General features: G+C 35.1%; 1 protein-coding gene across 3 annotated transcripts in view; it reads right to left on the minus strand.

The window, feature by feature from the left end:
• LOC149084836 (dorsal-ventral patterning tolloid-like protein 1) overlaps positions 1-18569 on the minus strand; it is a 148835-nt gene that overhangs the window by 40496 nt on the left and 89770 nt on the right. For all 3 annotated transcript variants that reach the window (XM_089233858.1, XM_089233859.1, XM_089233857.1), the window contains exons 2-3: positions 14602-14668; positions 591-768 (exon numbers count right to left, since the gene is read on the minus strand). In XM_089233858.1, coding sequence (XP_089089984.1) covers positions 591-768; positions 14602-14668 — 245 coding nt within the window. The remainder of the gene's footprint in view (positions 1-590; positions 769-14601; positions 14669-18569) is intronic.

Here is an 18569-nt window from a genome sequence, read left to right on the forward strand (position 1 = left end):
TCCTCACAAACCCATCAAGAGATCACATCAAGATAAGCATTGAAATTTAGTCCCAGAATGAAGTACATACAGTCACACGAAATATTTTCATCACATCAAAAGGGATGATAATATTTCGTTGCAGTAATTATTCGTCTGATTAGTTGAAAATACAACAAATGCTTATGATAACAGTATTAGCTCTTTCTCAGCGCAGGAAAATTCAGTAGGTGAAATTATTCATTTTAAAACTAGAAAATATATTCTGTGAATATGTCCCCACTTGTAAGCAGGTCTTCATTTTAACAACACTCCACTGCTCTCTAATAAAGCTCAATCAGTTATAATGAAGTCGTAAGCTCATGAATATGCAGAATGTCAGTCACATACCGTATTTCCTTAAGCGTATAATATTTAAAATATCAAATCAACTTAAAATCCCACTACGCTAAAGTTTTCTTAATCTTCCCGAAGCACGTAAACCGAATAACTGATCTATCTATTTACAATGGTATCGATTATTTTACGGATGTCATCCGGTCGACAGCCACCACATACTCTGGTTTACATATTAAAGAAGCGATAATTTAATAAATAGTTAAAGATCGTACCCCTTAGAATATGGTGGTTCGAGGTCGAACATGAAGAATGTGAGTTTAATTGTTTCGAAGTCATCTCCGATGAAGTGATAAAAACATTCTAAGTTTTCTGAATATGGATCGGGGAAATGAGGTGATGAAAAATTTCCGACTTTACTAATGCTGCTTTCGTATTGGAATAGGCACCGTTCTGAAATGATATAGAAAAATTAAACATATATCAACAGTTTCACATATAATTCTACAACTAATACTACTACAACCACACGGTTCCTATACAAATATAAATACAAGGCCACAACAGGCAAAATGCCTTTGGTGAAAAAGAAAAAGATACCCATAACAAATGTGGATGTCATATATTTCTAAAATAGACAGCAACCCAATTAAAGATGTAATTTAAAAAAATTATATAAAGACTATATATACATGATAAAATATAATACAATGCCCATAAAAAATATTTATGGTTGTCTTATCTAAGAATGGATAGCTTCTCGATTTACCTCAACATATACCAGGCATACCTATACCAACATCCTACAAATAGAATATGTATGTTGAATGGGTAAGTATCAGTTTAGTTTGTCTTAGGTGTGAATGGTTTAAAAAAAATTTTTTTTTTAAATTTTAATTTCTCTGCAGAGACGACTTGGCACAGCATACACTCCGTTGCCAAAAAATTAGGAACACCCCTAACTCAAACTTCGACTCATCCGTGCAGCACATGCGCTGACGTAATAAACCGGATTTGCTGATAAAAAGCTTTCTCCTGGTCAAAAACACCAGATAACGTTGCAATTTACCTGTTCATGGGAAAAACAAGTGATTTGAGTGACTTTGAACGTGGCATGATTGTGGGCGCCAGAAGAGGAGGTTTCAGTATCTCCGAAGCTGCTAACCTACTTGGCTTTTCTCTTACAACAATATCTCGAGTCTTCAAAAAGAATTACAGCTAATCCAAAAGACTTCGAGCGGAAAGCGAAATAGCGCGTGGAAATCGCTTGTGAACGAAAGAGGTGCCAGGTGACTGACGCGCATTATGTATGGTAACAGAAGAGGTACAAAGCCACAAATTGCAGCAGAATACAAGTCAGGATCGTCGCAAAGCATACCCGTGAGCTCCACAAGACGGATCTTAAAACGAATTGGTTTTAATAGCCGGCGACAAACAAGAGCCCCTTTGATTTACTACAAAACCGAAGAAAACGGTTTTTGTGGGCTAGAGAATGCCGAAATTGGACACTTGATGAATGGAGAAGGTTGTCTGGTGTGACGAGCCAAGATTTCTTCTCCATAACGTTGATGGGAGGATCCGTGAGTGGCGCAAGCAGCACGAACCCATGGATCTGGCATGCCCGTTCAAACGGGTGGTGGCGGAATCGCGGTCTGGGGAGTATTTTCCTCGTATACTTTTGATACATTATTTCCATTGGAAACATCCGTCAATGTCAGCGCCTACCTCCACATCGTTGTTGACCACGTGCACCCGTTTATGGCCATAACGTTTCCTGATGGTGATGGCTATATATATATTTCCAGCAGGACAATGCACCCTCCCACGGGGCTGGAATTATCCCAGTTTGGTTTGGGGAACATGATTCAGAGTTTCAATTGTCTCAATAATCCCCTCAGTCACCCGATCTCAATCCAAATAAGCATTTGTGGGACGAGGTTGAAAGGTCTGTTAAAAGCTCCAAAGCACCACCTTCTAATCTGAGGTAATTAAGAGCTGTCATTTCGTTAGTATAATCTATTATTCCTCCTCAACTTTTTCAGTAACTTGTAGAGACCATGCCTAGAAGAATATCTGCTGTCATCAAAGCCAGAGGAGGTCCCACACGATATTAGTGGTGATTAGCAGTAGTAGGTGTTCGTAATTTTTTGGCCACTAGGTGTATACTCTGCAAGAAAACCAAATTAACGAAAAAAAAATTATGCGGTGTATAAATAATATAATGCAGTGGAACTTTGATTAACGAGCGATACGGTTAACGAGCAATTCGCATAACGAGTAAAAATTTTGCGCTTTGTTCATTCATTTTCATGTTATTAAATCTTAGCTGATGGTTCTTCCTTGCTTCTACACACGTACCGTGTAATTGTGGGCAATAGTGTTCCTTTCACTCTCCAGTCAGCGTGCCTAACTCTATAAATGAATACACGTGCGAGAGTGACTGTTAATGATACGAAATTAGGTGCAGCATTGTAATCACGCGTATGTATGCTTGGATTTTTTTTAAATTCTGCTTGGAGAAAACTGTGGACTGATTGAATTATTGAATGTGACTTAGAGGGGCTAGCTCATGAATAGGAGCCAACATTTGTCGAAGAGATTGTGTCTTTGGGGAAGACCACGAGAATGGAGACGCATGAGGATAACATTCAAGAACTAGTGGTAGGACATGGCTAGTAGTGTTCACCGTCTATCGGTCTCCGCACGCAACAGCAGGAGTTTGTGGACTGTATCTCGTCTGAAGAAGAGAGAAATGAGAAGTCCCTCACTTTTCAAATGAGATTAGAGAGATGTAGAATGTGGGAACTGCGAAATTTTGTAGAAAAGAACCATTAAAATAAAGCTGTAGCAAGGCGAGAAATGAATCTATCCAACGACAATGCAATTTCTCATTTCCCAGAAATCCTAAAAAGGAGGTAAAATCAAGTGTCACTAGATAGGTTCTTTTTCAAAAGTCACATGAAAAGAATAAATTCGCAGAGTCCGTAAATCATCCCAAACGATAGTCCTCCTATCTTTCGTCGTTTAGAGTAAGTTAATTTGTAAACATTATCACATTTTGATGTTTATTTATGGCGTTATTATATTATATATATTTTATTGTACATGGTGATTCAAAAATGATCATCGGATTTCAGAATTATATATTACAAAAAGTATTACAGGTAGCAAAATGAATAATGCCTTGTAAGTAGCAGATACATTTTAAAGTCACACATATTTCAATTTTTCACCCGGCAAACATACGCGGTAGTCCAATTCATCCCCGGTATAGCATGTCAGTAGCTTATTGATGTTTGTAAAAGCGGTGGTAATTCGGTTCTTCAGCTCATTCAAAGTAGCTGGCTGTAGAGGCACGTACATAGCTTGTTTAATGAAACCCCAAAGGAAAAATTCACAAATAGTAAAAGATCAGGGGACTTTAAAGGCTCGTCTGATGGGACGGCGACTGTGCTCCATATTTTCTTCGGTACGCTCGTTGCACTGAAACAAGCGATGAAGATGTCGCATATTCCAAAACACAAAACACTTTTGGAATATTGAATGTGTGGGAGTAAAAATTTAACATTTTCTTCTTCACACCCGTTTACAATTAAACAGTACAATTTATATATTTCAAGTTATATTTTTTTGAAACCCGACGATTATTTTTGAATCACCCTGTATTATCTATTACATTATTATGGTGTTCTATTAGTGATTGAATGCCATTTTTATTAGTCATTGTTATGCGAATGAATAATATTGTGGAACGAATTATCCGAGTTTCATTATATATATATATATATGGGGAAGTTTGATTCCACTATTTGACTTTCCATGGGGAATTTTGATTCTATATACGAGTGATTCTCGGATACTGAAAGAGGGGTATGAGAAAGTAATATCTTTTCAACTTGAAAAGTATTTGATAAATTAGCTGAGGTGCGCATGTTATGTGTTCGGAGTGTTGCTATCTATCTTCCGAATCGGACACATGTTATTACTGTATTTTTTATAGAAACTTATCCATAAATTAATTCTATATTCATTAATGTGAATCAAGATTCCGTTGTCCAGATCGATGAAAATATTCGCTTGATATTTCAAAGGACGGTCTGAGTTTTCTTGCCCGAATATTTTGTTATACAGAGGAACTATTTCTACTTGTGAAAGACAGATAAGACAACTCAATCATTTTCCCATACAGAGGGGTTAGCGCGCACCAACCTTTCGTTGAAAAAATTCTGAGATTCGGCTTATATATAGGTATAAAATGGAAGTTTTGGCTTAATTCGTCTTCGTGTGCATAAAACAGTCGTGATACAAAAAAAAAAAAATTTTATAACCAATAAAAAGTAAGTTATGTTGCACAATTGATGCAGAACAGTGTAATGTAATAAATCCGAAATGCATCACGCAAAGAGATTATAAATTAAAAATTGGAAAAAAAAGCAAAATAATGTCCATATAATAATAATAATAATAATAATGTGCATTGTTTTTGTAATGTCTTCTTAGGCAATCCTTAATTTTGCGCAACTTCAACAACTTTTGCCTTTGAGATATTCCTTATATATTTTTTTTCCTGCTGATATTTACTTTGGCGAGAGATTTTTTCCTCTTAATGAATGCCTTTGGGTATTTTCTGCAGAGAAGCTTTCCAAGAACAAAACCTATTATTTTCCCATGCATTTCCCTGCAGAGAAAATTATCCCAAGAGACACGAAGAGTTTATCAATGAAAACTACCGAACCCATGAAATTATTTTCTTGATGATAATCTAATAATGCAGTACGTATCGAAAATTCTGCATTGTTTCTGCAGCTCTTTTAAGACTTGATATAAGAAATCATAATATTTATAGGATGCGTGACAGATTGAAACGAAGAAAATCCATTGTGTGCTGAAGAAATGCCATTGTGTGCTGAAGAAATGCCATTGTGTGCTGAAGAAATGCCATTTTTCTCATCTAAAAATTTTTGATTGAGTAAAAATAATAATGGAACTCATAATTAACTTCTTTAGGAAAGCAGGATTTTCTCGATTCGGATTTTTAACTGATAAACGAAGTAGGTTTAGAGATTCTTTAAAAAAAAACGAAACTTGGTTTAAAATAAAAATTAAATTCTATTACTCTTTTTTGAATGATTCATTAAAAAATCAATAAACGAGAGTGTAAACCCATTCGAAGCATAAAAATCTGAATGCGATACGTATGTGACAAGTCAAATAATGATCATCGAAGTTGTTAAAGAAATTTGAACAAGAATGATAATGTATTATTATGGATATTTAGTAGCCCCTAATGTGCAGCGAGGTTTCAATTTAAATTCGTATCTCGGATAAAGCTATTCATTAAACGCACTTCATACTGAATGTCTGAAATGATGAAATATGCTGTTTTAAAGAAATTTCAAAATTCAGAATATAAAAGCCAAGTTAATGCTTAGGTGACGCATGTTGCAGTGATATTGATTTTATCAATAACTCAACTGACACAGACTCAAGGCACGGTGAGTAATTACACACAATGACATTGAACATGTTATTAATTATACTAATGTTGACACAACAAGTCATTCTTCGCAATTTCACCGAAGTCTGTTTCAAGCGTATGACTTCAAGCTCCGCGAGTCTGTTGATGCATTGTATACTGCCCACAAACGTGGTTTACATTCAATTGGTGATAAACTACGATGTGGAACAAGCATTTTATCTCATTAGCTAACTAAAAGTGCAAAAATAATCTCTCTTTTGTTGAAATCGAAGTTTAATTTATATTGGTTGGTTTAAGAATCGCTCTCGTATTTGAATGTTCTTTAAACATTAAGAACGAAATGATTACGTGCCCATTTTTACGTCGTTACGTGAAGTAATGCAGTAATGTATCAAAACATGAATGAACATTAACGTCGAAATCTAAAACGTGATCTTTACGATTAATCGTGTGGACATAGATAAAAAAACGACTATTCTAGGGAAACATTTCGAAAGAAACTTAATGTTATGGGATTAAGCATGCGAATATGTAATTTTTGTTTGTCGTTGAGACATAGCGGTAATAGAACGACACTTAAATCGTAAGTTCGAGGACGATTTAAATCTTTCATAATTCTATTAAAGCAACATGTATCATGAATATTTTAGTTTCTTAACGAAATTTTCTTTGCGCTGTACTCTATCAAGCCAAACGAAGTATTAATTTTTTTTATACAATTACGTATTATTGAGAAATTTTCGTTAAGTTGCAACGTTGTTATGATGATACATTTTCACGTTCTGATTTCAAAAACTTACGTTATGATAGCCATGCATATTATATGTACAGTAGTTGTAAGTGTAGAAGAAGAGTTTGTGTGTATGATAAAGAATAAACTAATCGATTGAAATACAGTAGTTAGTTCAACAATTTACTCCTTGACATCACGTAAGCAAAACTTTTATCCATGTAGTTTATTCGTATTTCTGCATTCGCTCTATATCCTCGGCATCAACATTTTTACACTTGATAGTTTTTTCTTCTGATAATTGTTTCATGGATTTTTGTATTGTCTTGATGTATTTAAAATATGTGTATTTAATATTTGTGTATGTGATTTTTAAATAAAAGTTTAAAATTTTCAGCATAAAAAAATCAAAGTCACGATGATTCTAGTTCAGGAAAAAATTCATATATTCGATTGGAAAATTTTCTATATAAAGTTTTAATATTTTTAGATTAACAAGTATGTGCCACACTCATGTAATACAACTATAATATATTAAAACATGATTGAACATGCATTTTGTTTTCTATTAATATATTTTAAAGATTTATTTTTTAGCTCATGTGTAAGATTTTCAAGAATTAATATGCATAAAGCTAAAATAATATAAATTTCAGTGAAACGAAATTTGGCTGTGAAAGTTCACTATATCATGCATGCCCTTTTAATTATTAAACTGAAAGGACAAAAATAATTAGAAACTAATGGAATATGAAAATCAAAAAAATAAAATAGAAAATTTAATTGCATTGTCTTTTTAATTAAAGAACTTGAGATTACTTTTTTATTGGAATTTAACTTAAAATTTTTTTTGGAAGAAAAATTATATCTCACAAGCAATAATAGTTTCCCAAAGTTCTTTGTACCGTTATAGAACTGAGATTTAAGAAATATCGAATTGATTTCAACTAGTTTTTCTTAATTAATACTCGCATGCAATGGAAAAAGTGGTAAATGTCACAAAGTTAATACGAAAAATCGTCACCTTGATTCATTAATTACTTTTTAATATTTTTGGCTCTAATCATTGATGAAGAGATTTGCCCACGAACGCTTAAACCATTGACTTTTGTTTAATATAAATTAACCAACTCAACGTATTTGATAACTTGTCAGCGTTAATCTCAACAATTTGCACATAAGGCAAGACTAACGGTATTACTGATTATGATATAATAATTTTTACATCAATGTTCGTAATGTAAGCATAGAGCTGTGGTGTTTTGAACAAAATTTGCGAATAATCGATAATTTTTAATGGTGGTGTTTCAGCATCACCATGGTTACCAAAAGCATGGTAGTCTTGAATAAGCACCTTAACTAACCCGTGTCACAAAAAATAATCCATCATTCAAGGGATTCACAGGGTGATTTCATGAAGTAAAGACATGGTTTTTTGAAATTCGACACCTAAGGGGGGTCATAAGGGGGTTTCAAAGGTTACATAGAGAAATCACGCCAAGCCGAAAATGCTGGAGCAATATTTATGAAATTTGGTCAGTAGTTTTATTTTATGATGTAAAGACTCGGTAAGAAAGGTTTTTTCAAAATTCGACCCCCTAAGGGGTTCATAAAGGGGTTCAAAAGTTATGCAAAGAAATTATGCCGAGCCGAAACCGCTATCTACTGTGTATATTCATGAAAATTGGTTAGTAGTTTTATTTGGTGACGTAAAGACTCGCAAAGAGGGTTTTTTCGAAATTCGGCCCTAAAGTTGTCATGGGGGAGGGGGGGGGCCTCAAAGGTTATATGGGACAATAATTGTTGAGCCGAAATTACCGAAGCAAATTTGGACAGTAGTTTTATTTCGTAATGTTAAAACTCACTAACGATGGATTTTTCTGTAAGTGGCACAGGAGAAGGGGTTTCAAAAGTTAAATGAAATTCGGTCAGTATTATCTATTTATATAAACTAGCTGTTTCCCGCGGCTTCGCTACCGTGGATTTGGTAATCTGAAAATTCCTTGGTGATGATTTGAATCCTTTATGACCCCCCTTGGGTGTTGCAATTCCAGAAATCCCGTCTTGGCAAGTCTCTACTTATATACAGGGTGTCCCATCAAGACCGTCCAAACTCTGCACAGCCAGATTCCTCGCTTGGCATAAAAAATGCCCAAAGAACTGTACCTGTACGATTCATGGTTTTCGAGAAAAATGCGAAAGAAAAGTATGACGTCATATCCGGTGCAAGGGAAAAAAACTTTCCACGTCATTTCACGGCGCGCGCATGCATGCCTCGATATGCGCGGTGGATATTTTGAACATCTTATGTAAACATATGCAAATACCGATGTTCATGTTTCTAATAAAGTTTTTTCCCTTGAACCGCATATGACGTCATACGTTTCTTTCGCATTTTTCTCTAAAACTATGGGTCGTACACGTACAGTTCTTTGGGCATTTTTTATGTATTCCAAACAACGAATCTGGCTGTGCAGAGTTTGGGTGGTCTTGATTGGACGCCCTCTATATAAAATAACATGTCCTGACTGACTGACTGATTCATCATCCCCGAGCCGGAACCACTGAAGCTATAAATATCAAATTTTGTCAATAGTTTTACTTCATGACGTAAAGACTCACTAAGAAGGGGTTTTCGAAATTCTACCCCCAAGGGAAGTCATGAATGGGTTCAAAGGTAATATAGAGAAATCACTCCGAGACGAAACCACTGAATAAAACGTCATAAAACCATGAAATTTTGTTTTATGATGTAAAGACAAAGTAAGACGATTTTTTTTAAATCGACCCGAAAGGGAGGTCATAAAGGGGTTCAAGGGTAGCAGAGAAATCACCTCGAGCCGAGCCCCGGTGAAGCTAATATTCATGAAATTTATCAGAAGTTTCATTTCATGACGTAGAAACTAAAAAGGGTTTTTTGAAATTCGACCCCTTGGGGGGGGGGGTCATAAGGGGTTTCAGAGATAACATAGAGAAGTCACGCCGTGCCGAACCGCTGAAGCCATAAATATCAAATTTTGTCAGTAGTTTAACTTCATGACGTAAAGATTCATTAAGAAGTTTTTCGAAATTCGACCCCTAAGTAGGTCAAAACGGGGCTCAAAAGTAACATAAGCCCCGTTCACATGTGTAAGATTGGGGGTCGCTTTGGTGATAATTACCGGCATGGCAACTTTTTTCCCCTCGTAGGGAAAAAAAGGTGGGTGTCATCACACCTTTTTTTTCACATCTTTTTTTGTGTCATCACACAAAAAAAGTCCATCTTTCTTGGGGTGGATTGGTGGTCGACCCCGACCTTCTCTCCCATAATCCTTTGCACCGCGAAAACTACTGTAAGCTCCTTCGTCAGCCATCTTGAATCAACCACTTCCGTTCAACCCACGTAACCAGTGACGACTTCCGGAAAGAAGACGTCGATTACCGGCATAAACTAAACGTCATGTGAATGGTTTGTAGCATTGTGAATGGTCATCGCACCGAGCCAAAACCGCTGAAGCTTTAAACATGAAATTTAGTCAGTATTTTTTAACAGCTATTGTAATATAAAGACTCACTGAGAAGGGATTTTTCAAAATTCAACCCCCTAGGGGAGGTTCAAAGGTTATATGAAGCAATCATCACTGGGCCAAAATCGCTGAAACCATAAACATGAAATTTAGTCAGTATTGCATTCAATAATGTAGAACCTAAGATGACATTTCTGAAAATCTATCCCCAAGGGGGTATGAGGAGTGCAAATGTTATATGGAGGAATCATCACCGAATAAGTTTCAAATTTCCAAATCCACGTGAGCGAAGCCGCGGGTAGTAGTAGCTAGTAGTGTAATAAACTCCGGCTGTGAAAGCCTATGGAGTATTATGATGGCCACGGAAACAAAGTAGAATACTAGTCATGACTTCTTCAATCGACAGATTGTAATATTGTTTTGCACTATGCTGTCTAGGAACATTTTTCTCATCATTCCACAAAAGGGATTGATCCTAAAACTAATTTTTTGACCGTTTTACCGGAATTTTCCATTCCGGAAAGTTCAACATGCAGAAAAAGTAAAATCCACGTGCAGTATTAGAAATCTCTGGAAGAGGTGAAATATTATACCAATGAATAATATGAATATTTATTTTTTGGAAACAAGTGTTTTTAGTTCTATTATTCAAATCGTTTTTCCGAGTTTTGAATACAGAAAAAAAACACTTTTGAACATTTTTACTCAAATACAATACTGGTTTTCTTTACTGTCGGAAAACATGCGTAAACCCGTGACAAATAAATTATATTTCTTGTATTTATGTTGAACACTTCCTATCTATAAAAGATATCAACGTCGTAGGCATAAGAATGGTGTCTATTTTATATTGCGAGGGCAGTTTTTATTACGATCGCTTTCTAAGGGTACGACCATTTTTATTGTGCTGTATTTTCGATAGTACATCGTTGGGTTCAGAATGATGCAGCAGCTTTTGCGATTCCTTTTCTCCCTTGAACACATCTCAAAGTAAGTTTTCTTTACTCCCCATAAATATGAATTCGTAAAATGATGATTAATGGACATATTTTTTGTAGTTACTTTTACTTTGATAGAAAATTTGAAAAAAAAAGAAAAATATTTTTTATGGTTTTCGTTTTCTAAATGCACAAATATAAAGGAAGAAATAGAATGGGTTGAACACATTTTTGTTTTATTTCCAGCTGTGAGATTAGTGGCAGTTATACCAAATGAAATCAAAAGCATGAAGACTTTTATCTTTTGAAATTTATGTTTCACAATTTTTATTACCTACGCTTTGTAGACTTTGTTATGTAACACACGGGATAACAAAGTGAGAAAGGAATAAAAATTCTGAGGTGTTGATTCGGAAATAAACCCTTTATTTTTTTGGTCATGTTGCTCTGAAGTGACGAGTTTCTTTTCCTTTTTTTTAAGAAGTGTGCTCCTTCCTGGTGCTTTCCCAAACCTTTTGTACCCCTCCCAAAGGTCAACCCTGTGTACGCCTACCTGCAATGCGTTAAACCCAAACCACCTCAGCCTCCTCGTTGGGCATTTTGCCTGTTGCGGCGTTGTATTTGTATTTTTCAAATAAGAGCATTTATATATTTTGAGCTCGCATCGACATTAATTGCTGGCTTAATAAAATTAATGACTCGGCTTCTAAGCAACTCCTAAACATCCGATTTTTACTTGTGAGCTGTCTATGAAGTTTCTATAACTGTCAGCAGAATGGCTCAACAGGTACAAGTCTCCTATTTCTCGGCAGTCTAAGTGATTTTTAACCCTTGCATTTTGGAGGGAAATACCCATGTGTGGAAGAGACTGTCTCTTCCACACATGGAATAATTGCCCATTCTTCAACAATGAGAGAAAAGTAAGTTGTCAAATAATAAATGACATTTTTATACATTCAAATCTATGTAAATGATATAAATACAATGTGTGTGTGTGTGTTGTGCAATGTGTTGTTGTCTCTGAAGTGCAACATCCCATATTTCTTAAAACGTTTGGCAATAATTTTTTTTGTCGCGTAATATTGTTCAGGGTACCTCTTTTTCTTAATATAACCCCTCAAAATTTTTCTTCTCTTTATATTTCAATGCTTACCAATTAAAGGTTTAAAATTAAATATTAAGACATAAGGCTCGGTCTAAACATGAGTCAAGTCGTCGCTTTACCCTGAAACTAACAGTCTGGGAGGACATTTACTACTGGAACTGCAGATCCTCACGGTCTTTCTGGCTATTTTCATGAATAGATCAGGAACATAACACAGCGGTTCCCGCTTTAGGACGAGAAATCACGACAAAGGTTATGGTCTCTTTGTCAAGCCACTTGCTCTGCTTAGTGAGGCTCACCACGACTTTTTCCTTTTCCAATACCTCGTACACACAAATAGTTATTTTAGTTAGTTGTGGCCTAATTGACAGTTTTTTTGGGGAAATTATACGGCCACCAATCGAAAAAAAATTAATTGCTAAGATTTGTTCCTCTCGTTTTGTATCCCGTGACATTCGGATGAAAATTTACCGAGAACCTCATTGATTAAAATTCTTTATTTTTGCCATTTTTTACGTGCTAAAATAGAGACTCAAAAATTTTCGAGACTCCAAAAAACACAAATAGTGGCGAAAATCAAGAATTTCCATCAACGATATCTAAGCAAATTTTCATCAAAATGTCACGGGTTAAATTTCTTTAAGAACAGTAAAAAAATGACGTAAATATTACCAATTTGAATTTTTTTTTTTGCTCAGGGTCGTAAAAAAATTCGATATTTAATTTCTCTCAATTATTAAAAGGATAGTAATTTTTTAAATTAAAATAATTACTTTATGGAAGCACTACTGTCTTAGATAAATATTCGTTATGGCCTTTTTCAAATTTCTTATGACATTTATTTTATATTTTACTTTAATTTAAAAATCAACAGACCGTTTACTTTTTTATATTCCTTTTATTTTCTAGTGTGTTTTTCCGTTTTACTTCATCAAATTACTTTTATTCCTTGTCGTTCTTTTTGTTTTTCCGATTGATATAATTACAATTAACATCCATAGTTGTCTATGGCTATGTGACATATTTAGATCAGCCACCCTGTTGGGCAATTTGCCTGTTGTGGCCGTGAAATTGTATTTGTATAACGGCCACGATGCATCAAAATAAATGGGAACTGCTTTTGCACATTAAAAAATAATAATTCGACATTAAGTAATCATGTAATGCATAGTCACGTTAACCAGAATTATAAAAAACTGCAATTAACTAATGTTTGCACACTTTGGTATACACAACTTTTGTTTCAATCAGACGAAATGAAGTGACTAACGGGCAATTTAAAATTTTGTCTTTGGTAGCATATATAATATATATGTTGCGGTAAATTTTATAAATTATGCATAACTGCCAATCGTCTCGGTAAGTTCGATAAATTTATCACTTTTGCCAGTGGTTATGCATAATACCGAAGTGTCATTGGTAAATTTGATAAATGCTAAAAAAATTAACATTTTTACATTTGATAAAGTACATACTTGTTGAATATTTTCATATCAAGTGTCACAAATACAAAATTAGAAACCGCCACAGGCAAGTTGCCCAACATGGTGGGTGGAAAAAGGAGAAAATGAAGATAAACAGTTTTTAGGATAACAAAATAAATAGTCACATTTCCGTTATTTGTTTTCTACTCAATACCTGAATACAGGGTGTCTTGTAAGTGCTAATGTGGTCTTTACCTCACCAACCGTCTGTCGTAGAGGTATGATTCATTCCAGTTTAAAAAATGCTCAACAGGCTTTAAAAATTACCCTGTACCAGTTTTGATAGTGAAAATACAGTGTGTAACAAAATAAAAAAAATCTAAATTTTTATACGTTCCCCCTGTGCTCTAAGTGCAATATTCACAGAGACATTCGAATTCGAAAAACGGTGGAAATGTGGGAAAGAACAGCGATGAATTCCGGTAAAACGGTTTTGCCACATTTAACGCTGTTCTTTCAAAAATTTCCTGCGTTTTTCGAATTCTATAATATCTCTGTGAATATTGCACTTAGAAACATGGATTTTGTTTGTTGGCATCAAGAGAGACAGGGAAACAATTTTCTAATTGGAAGTTAGAGCACGGGGGAACGTATAAAAATTTAGATTTTTTTATTTTGTTACACACTGTATTTTCACTCTCAAAGGTGGTATAGGGTAATTTTTGAACGCCTGTTGAGCATTTTTTAAATTGGAATCATACTTCTACGACGGATGGTTGATGAGATAAAGGCTGTACTATCACTTACAGGACACCCTGTATAACATCTATTAATAATTAATACAAAAATAAACGATAGCCTTAGAATTTAAATGATGAAGCTGCTTTTTCAATAATATCGGAGGTCTGAAACTAATACAACACATTCGCTTCGGTACGTGTCCTAATATGCTAACGAAAACAGCATGTATTGAAGACTAATTTTGTATATATTTCATTAATAATACCAAATACTGATAAATGGGTTTTATAGAATAAAGTTATGAAATTATATAACGAAATCAATGAATATTTATAATCATATAAAAGTCTCGTAATAACTCACGAAGAGTCTCTCTCCAAGACATCATTAACATGGAACAGAATACAAGCCAGCTGCCGGGTTTCAACATCTGTAATATCCAAAAAAAACCCGTATTATATCGTTTTGTCATTTTACATTGTAACAACAAAACACTACATCCACTTACACGCAGAATACAAACTAAATTTATAATTCAGTACTCAAGACACATTCAAAATATCTAAAAACTCTTGAGAATATTCAACTCTCTCCCTTCATTCAAGCGCGAAAATAGTTTGATTCTTTGCTTTTTAACCTCGGCGGAAAATTGTTTTTTCGGTCACACGACACTAGCAAACACTCAAAAGATAATTAAATTTCAGTTTCTGAAAAATGAGCCTGATAATATCGAAAAACATTGCGACAATTTCGTATCATTTCACGGGTAATGCCCACACGTAAAGGAGTCGAGTATTGTAATATGTGTTGAAGCGTTAAAGGAAACATCTCACTAGATTGATTAGGAATAATGGAGATCGTTCACTTTCTTTCTGTGTAGCTGGTTACTCTTTTTATGAGTAAAGCTTAATACATCTGTTGAATAGTTCAAATAGGAATGTGTCAGTGAACACACTTCAGGGGAAGTGTCTCTCTGTCTCTCGGGGAAGTTTGCCTGACACGAGCAAAGAAGCTGAAAGTAAAAATCTGTTCCACAAAGTCAATAAGTAAAAGAAATAGAAGCTTCCTAAATTGTCGACACAACAGCATCGAATATAAGAAAAAATACGTAAAAGAAATGGTAAAATGAGCTAGTTAGAAAAAGAAAGAGATAGAAGGCCATATATATATATATATATATATATATATATATATTGAATCTCACTATACTCTTGGGACCAGAATCCTTTTTAGAAGCATAAGAAAAAAAAAATGTTTGAGAGAAAATAGAATGCGGTAAGCCTTTTGAATTTCTGTGTTTTATTTCCGAGGATCTGAACAGAGGGAGAAAATGGAGAAATGCAATCTCCCAAGAGATAAAAGAAATCAATGAATTAACAATGGAAAAGGAACTCATGCAAATTGAAGCTTTCTTCATATCCAATCACTGCAGGGCTATTGAAATTAAACTTCTCCAACCTGAAAGTATCCTGGAGCGGTGTTTTATACTGATTCAGATGATTCGAAACGCTGACATTTCATTTTCGCTATAAAATTCACCAACAGATGGTGCCACGGCAGAACTATTTGTCGAACAACAGTGTCACCTATCGGTGAAGTTTCGAAATATTTCTTAAAAATGTATAAATAGTGTATGTGCATCATGTGAAGTGTCCGATGTCCTAATATCGTGTTATTTGGGCCAGTAGAACACGTTCCAAAGCTCTAACTCTGTATATTCATTTTCTAAAAAGTTAAAAATTGGTTTATATTGATGTAAAATTGCGATTTAACCCCTTCACGCGCAGGCTTTTGGAACTTTGAATGATCTCTATTTGACGTATCTGCGTTAAATCTGGTAGATTCCCCCCCCTCCCCGTTACCTCAGTGGTGGTCGACTGAAGTTGATCTTCTGTGGTTCCCAACTGCTAGGCACGAATGCGAGCCGATCTACTCATTGAAAAATCTCGCCAGAGAGAAAGAGAGCAATAGGCCTACAATGGTACATATATTCAATTATTACACTTCACTCACTTCACTTCTGAAATATAGATGGCACCAGTGAAAAATCAGACATGGCGATAGACCGCAGTTGTGCTCAGTTTGAAAGAAAGATAAATTTGGTAAAAAAAACTCAACTTTAAATTAAAAAAGCTTTTTTCCTAACCTAACCGCACGTTAAGAAAGGAAAAAAAAAATAGAAGAAAAGGAAAAAAATAAATAGGAAAGAGGGGAAAACAGTATATATATATATATATATATATATATATATATATACGGGGTGATTATAAAAAAACTATCCCGACATATGGGCCCCTAACTATCATACAATTCACAGAAACTGAATGAAATTTTGGCATAAGGTATTTTGATGTATGCGCTCAAGAATGATATGGAAAACAACAGTGTCACTCTAACAGTTACGGTTACAGTGAGAAAATTTCGAAAATATCAAATGGCAACACCAAGTTTTTTGTATTGGAATGCGATCTCCATACTGAAAAACACTGAATAGCGTTGGAATGGCACCTGTAGCACGAAAATCCCCGGAGCTAGGCAAGGAAAAAGTAAAAAGGACTTTGCCGTGCACCAGAGCATTAATGTTCGTTTCATTCGTCACACCGTTTCTTCGATCCCAGCCTGATTAGTCCTCCACAAGGTCATGTGGAAAATTTGTGAAACACAATAAAATGCTTTATTTTATGCTGCTTCTCTGTCCTTATTGGTTGTCCTCACTTTTAGCCTATCTACCGCCGGTGATTTTCATGCTACAGTTGCCGTTCGAACGCTATTTAGGGTCTTTCACAATGGAGATCACATTCCAATACAAAAAACTTGGTGTTGCCATTTGCTATTTTCGAAATGTTCTCACTGTAACCGTAACTGTTAGAGTGACACTGTTGTTTTCCATATCATTCTTGAGCGCATACATCAAAATACCTTATGCCAAAATTTCATTCAGTTTCTGTGAATGGTATGATAGTTAGGGGCCCATATGTCGGGATAGTTTTTTTATAATCACCCTGTAAATATATATACAGTAGACTCTCGGTAACTCGACTATATGGATAACTCGACATCTATTATTCCCTTGGTTGGCACAATACTAATTTCAATGTAGGGAAACCTCTTTAACTCGACACATGTTTGGCTTAACTCCGCTTAAGTCGACTACGACTTTTGTCCCTTTACTACGACTGGTTTTTACAATTGCCCTTGTTTTACCATTCTAAGAATTTTTTGACGTTTGTCCGTGGGTACTTAGATAATCCTTTGTTTCTTTGTTCTATATGATGGGTCCTTTTTTTGCGCTAAGGGTTGGGGAGGGGGGCATGCATGTGAAGAATGAATGTTTGATGCCTCTTGGCTGGCCTATCATTTTAGTGGTGTTTCAGGTTTGAAAGGACAGGTCATTCATTCTTTTCAGGGTCAAAAGAAGTGTGGATGATCCCTAAAATGTGGTGTGATCCCTATTGGATGTTGAAATTTCAACAGCCAATAGGGATAAAAATCTTATCTATTGTGTGTTTTGATATTGTCTGTTGCGGAGAATGTTTTTGGCGGAACTTGGTTTTACGATTTCTTGGAAAAGGAGTAAAAGAAAAAGGGCTAAAGCCTGGTTAGACGCTGAATATGTCATTTGGTTATCATTGTTAGTATCGACGGCCGTGAATGCAATGGCTCCACGCGAACTTCATATACTTTAACTTTAAAATCAAAAGTTGAAATTTTCAATAAACTAGAATCGGGAAAATCTCAGAGTGAACTCGCCGAAGAATATGGAATGCACGGAACCCATTTCAACATTTGCTAAAAATGAGGGAAATTTTTTTCCAGCATTGACACTTTAGCGATGTAGAGGAAGCAACTCTTTTGTGGTTCAAATCCCTCAATCCCATTATCAGGACCAATAATTCAAGAGAAAGCAAAATATTTCGCAAAAATCTCAATCAAGGAAATTAGGAATTATCCTAAGAATGAAAACTTTTTACAGAAAATTACAAACAAAAAAATTTGTGAATTTGTGGATGTTGGAAAGGACGCAAAAATTTCTGTTTTAGATGCAGTTGAAATGATTGATTCTGCATGGAACTCAGTCACGAGTACCACGATTCGGAACTGCTTCCCTCATGTTGGTTTTTGTTCCGAGTCTTTGGAGAACTATTATTTCTCCGAAGATTCCTCCCAGATTAAGTGTGAAGAAAGCATAAATACCACTATGGGTGATTGTATCGACGATAAATTTGTGAGTATTGACTATGATCTTGTAACTTCAGGACTTTTAGCAGACGACGATATTCTCGAATCAATCACCCAAAAAAAGCAAGTGCTTCATGTTTCGAAGAAATAGA

The sequence above is a fragment of the Pholcus phalangioides genome, unplaced genomic scaffold, assembly GCF_987345545.1.
Source record: "Pholcus phalangioides strain wild (caught in Gottingen) unplaced genomic scaffold, Ppha-v1.0 ptg000007l_1, whole genome shotgun sequence".
In the NCBI taxonomy this organism is placed as follows: Eukaryota; Metazoa; Arthropoda; class Arachnida; order Araneae; family Pholcidae; genus Pholcus; species Pholcus phalangioides.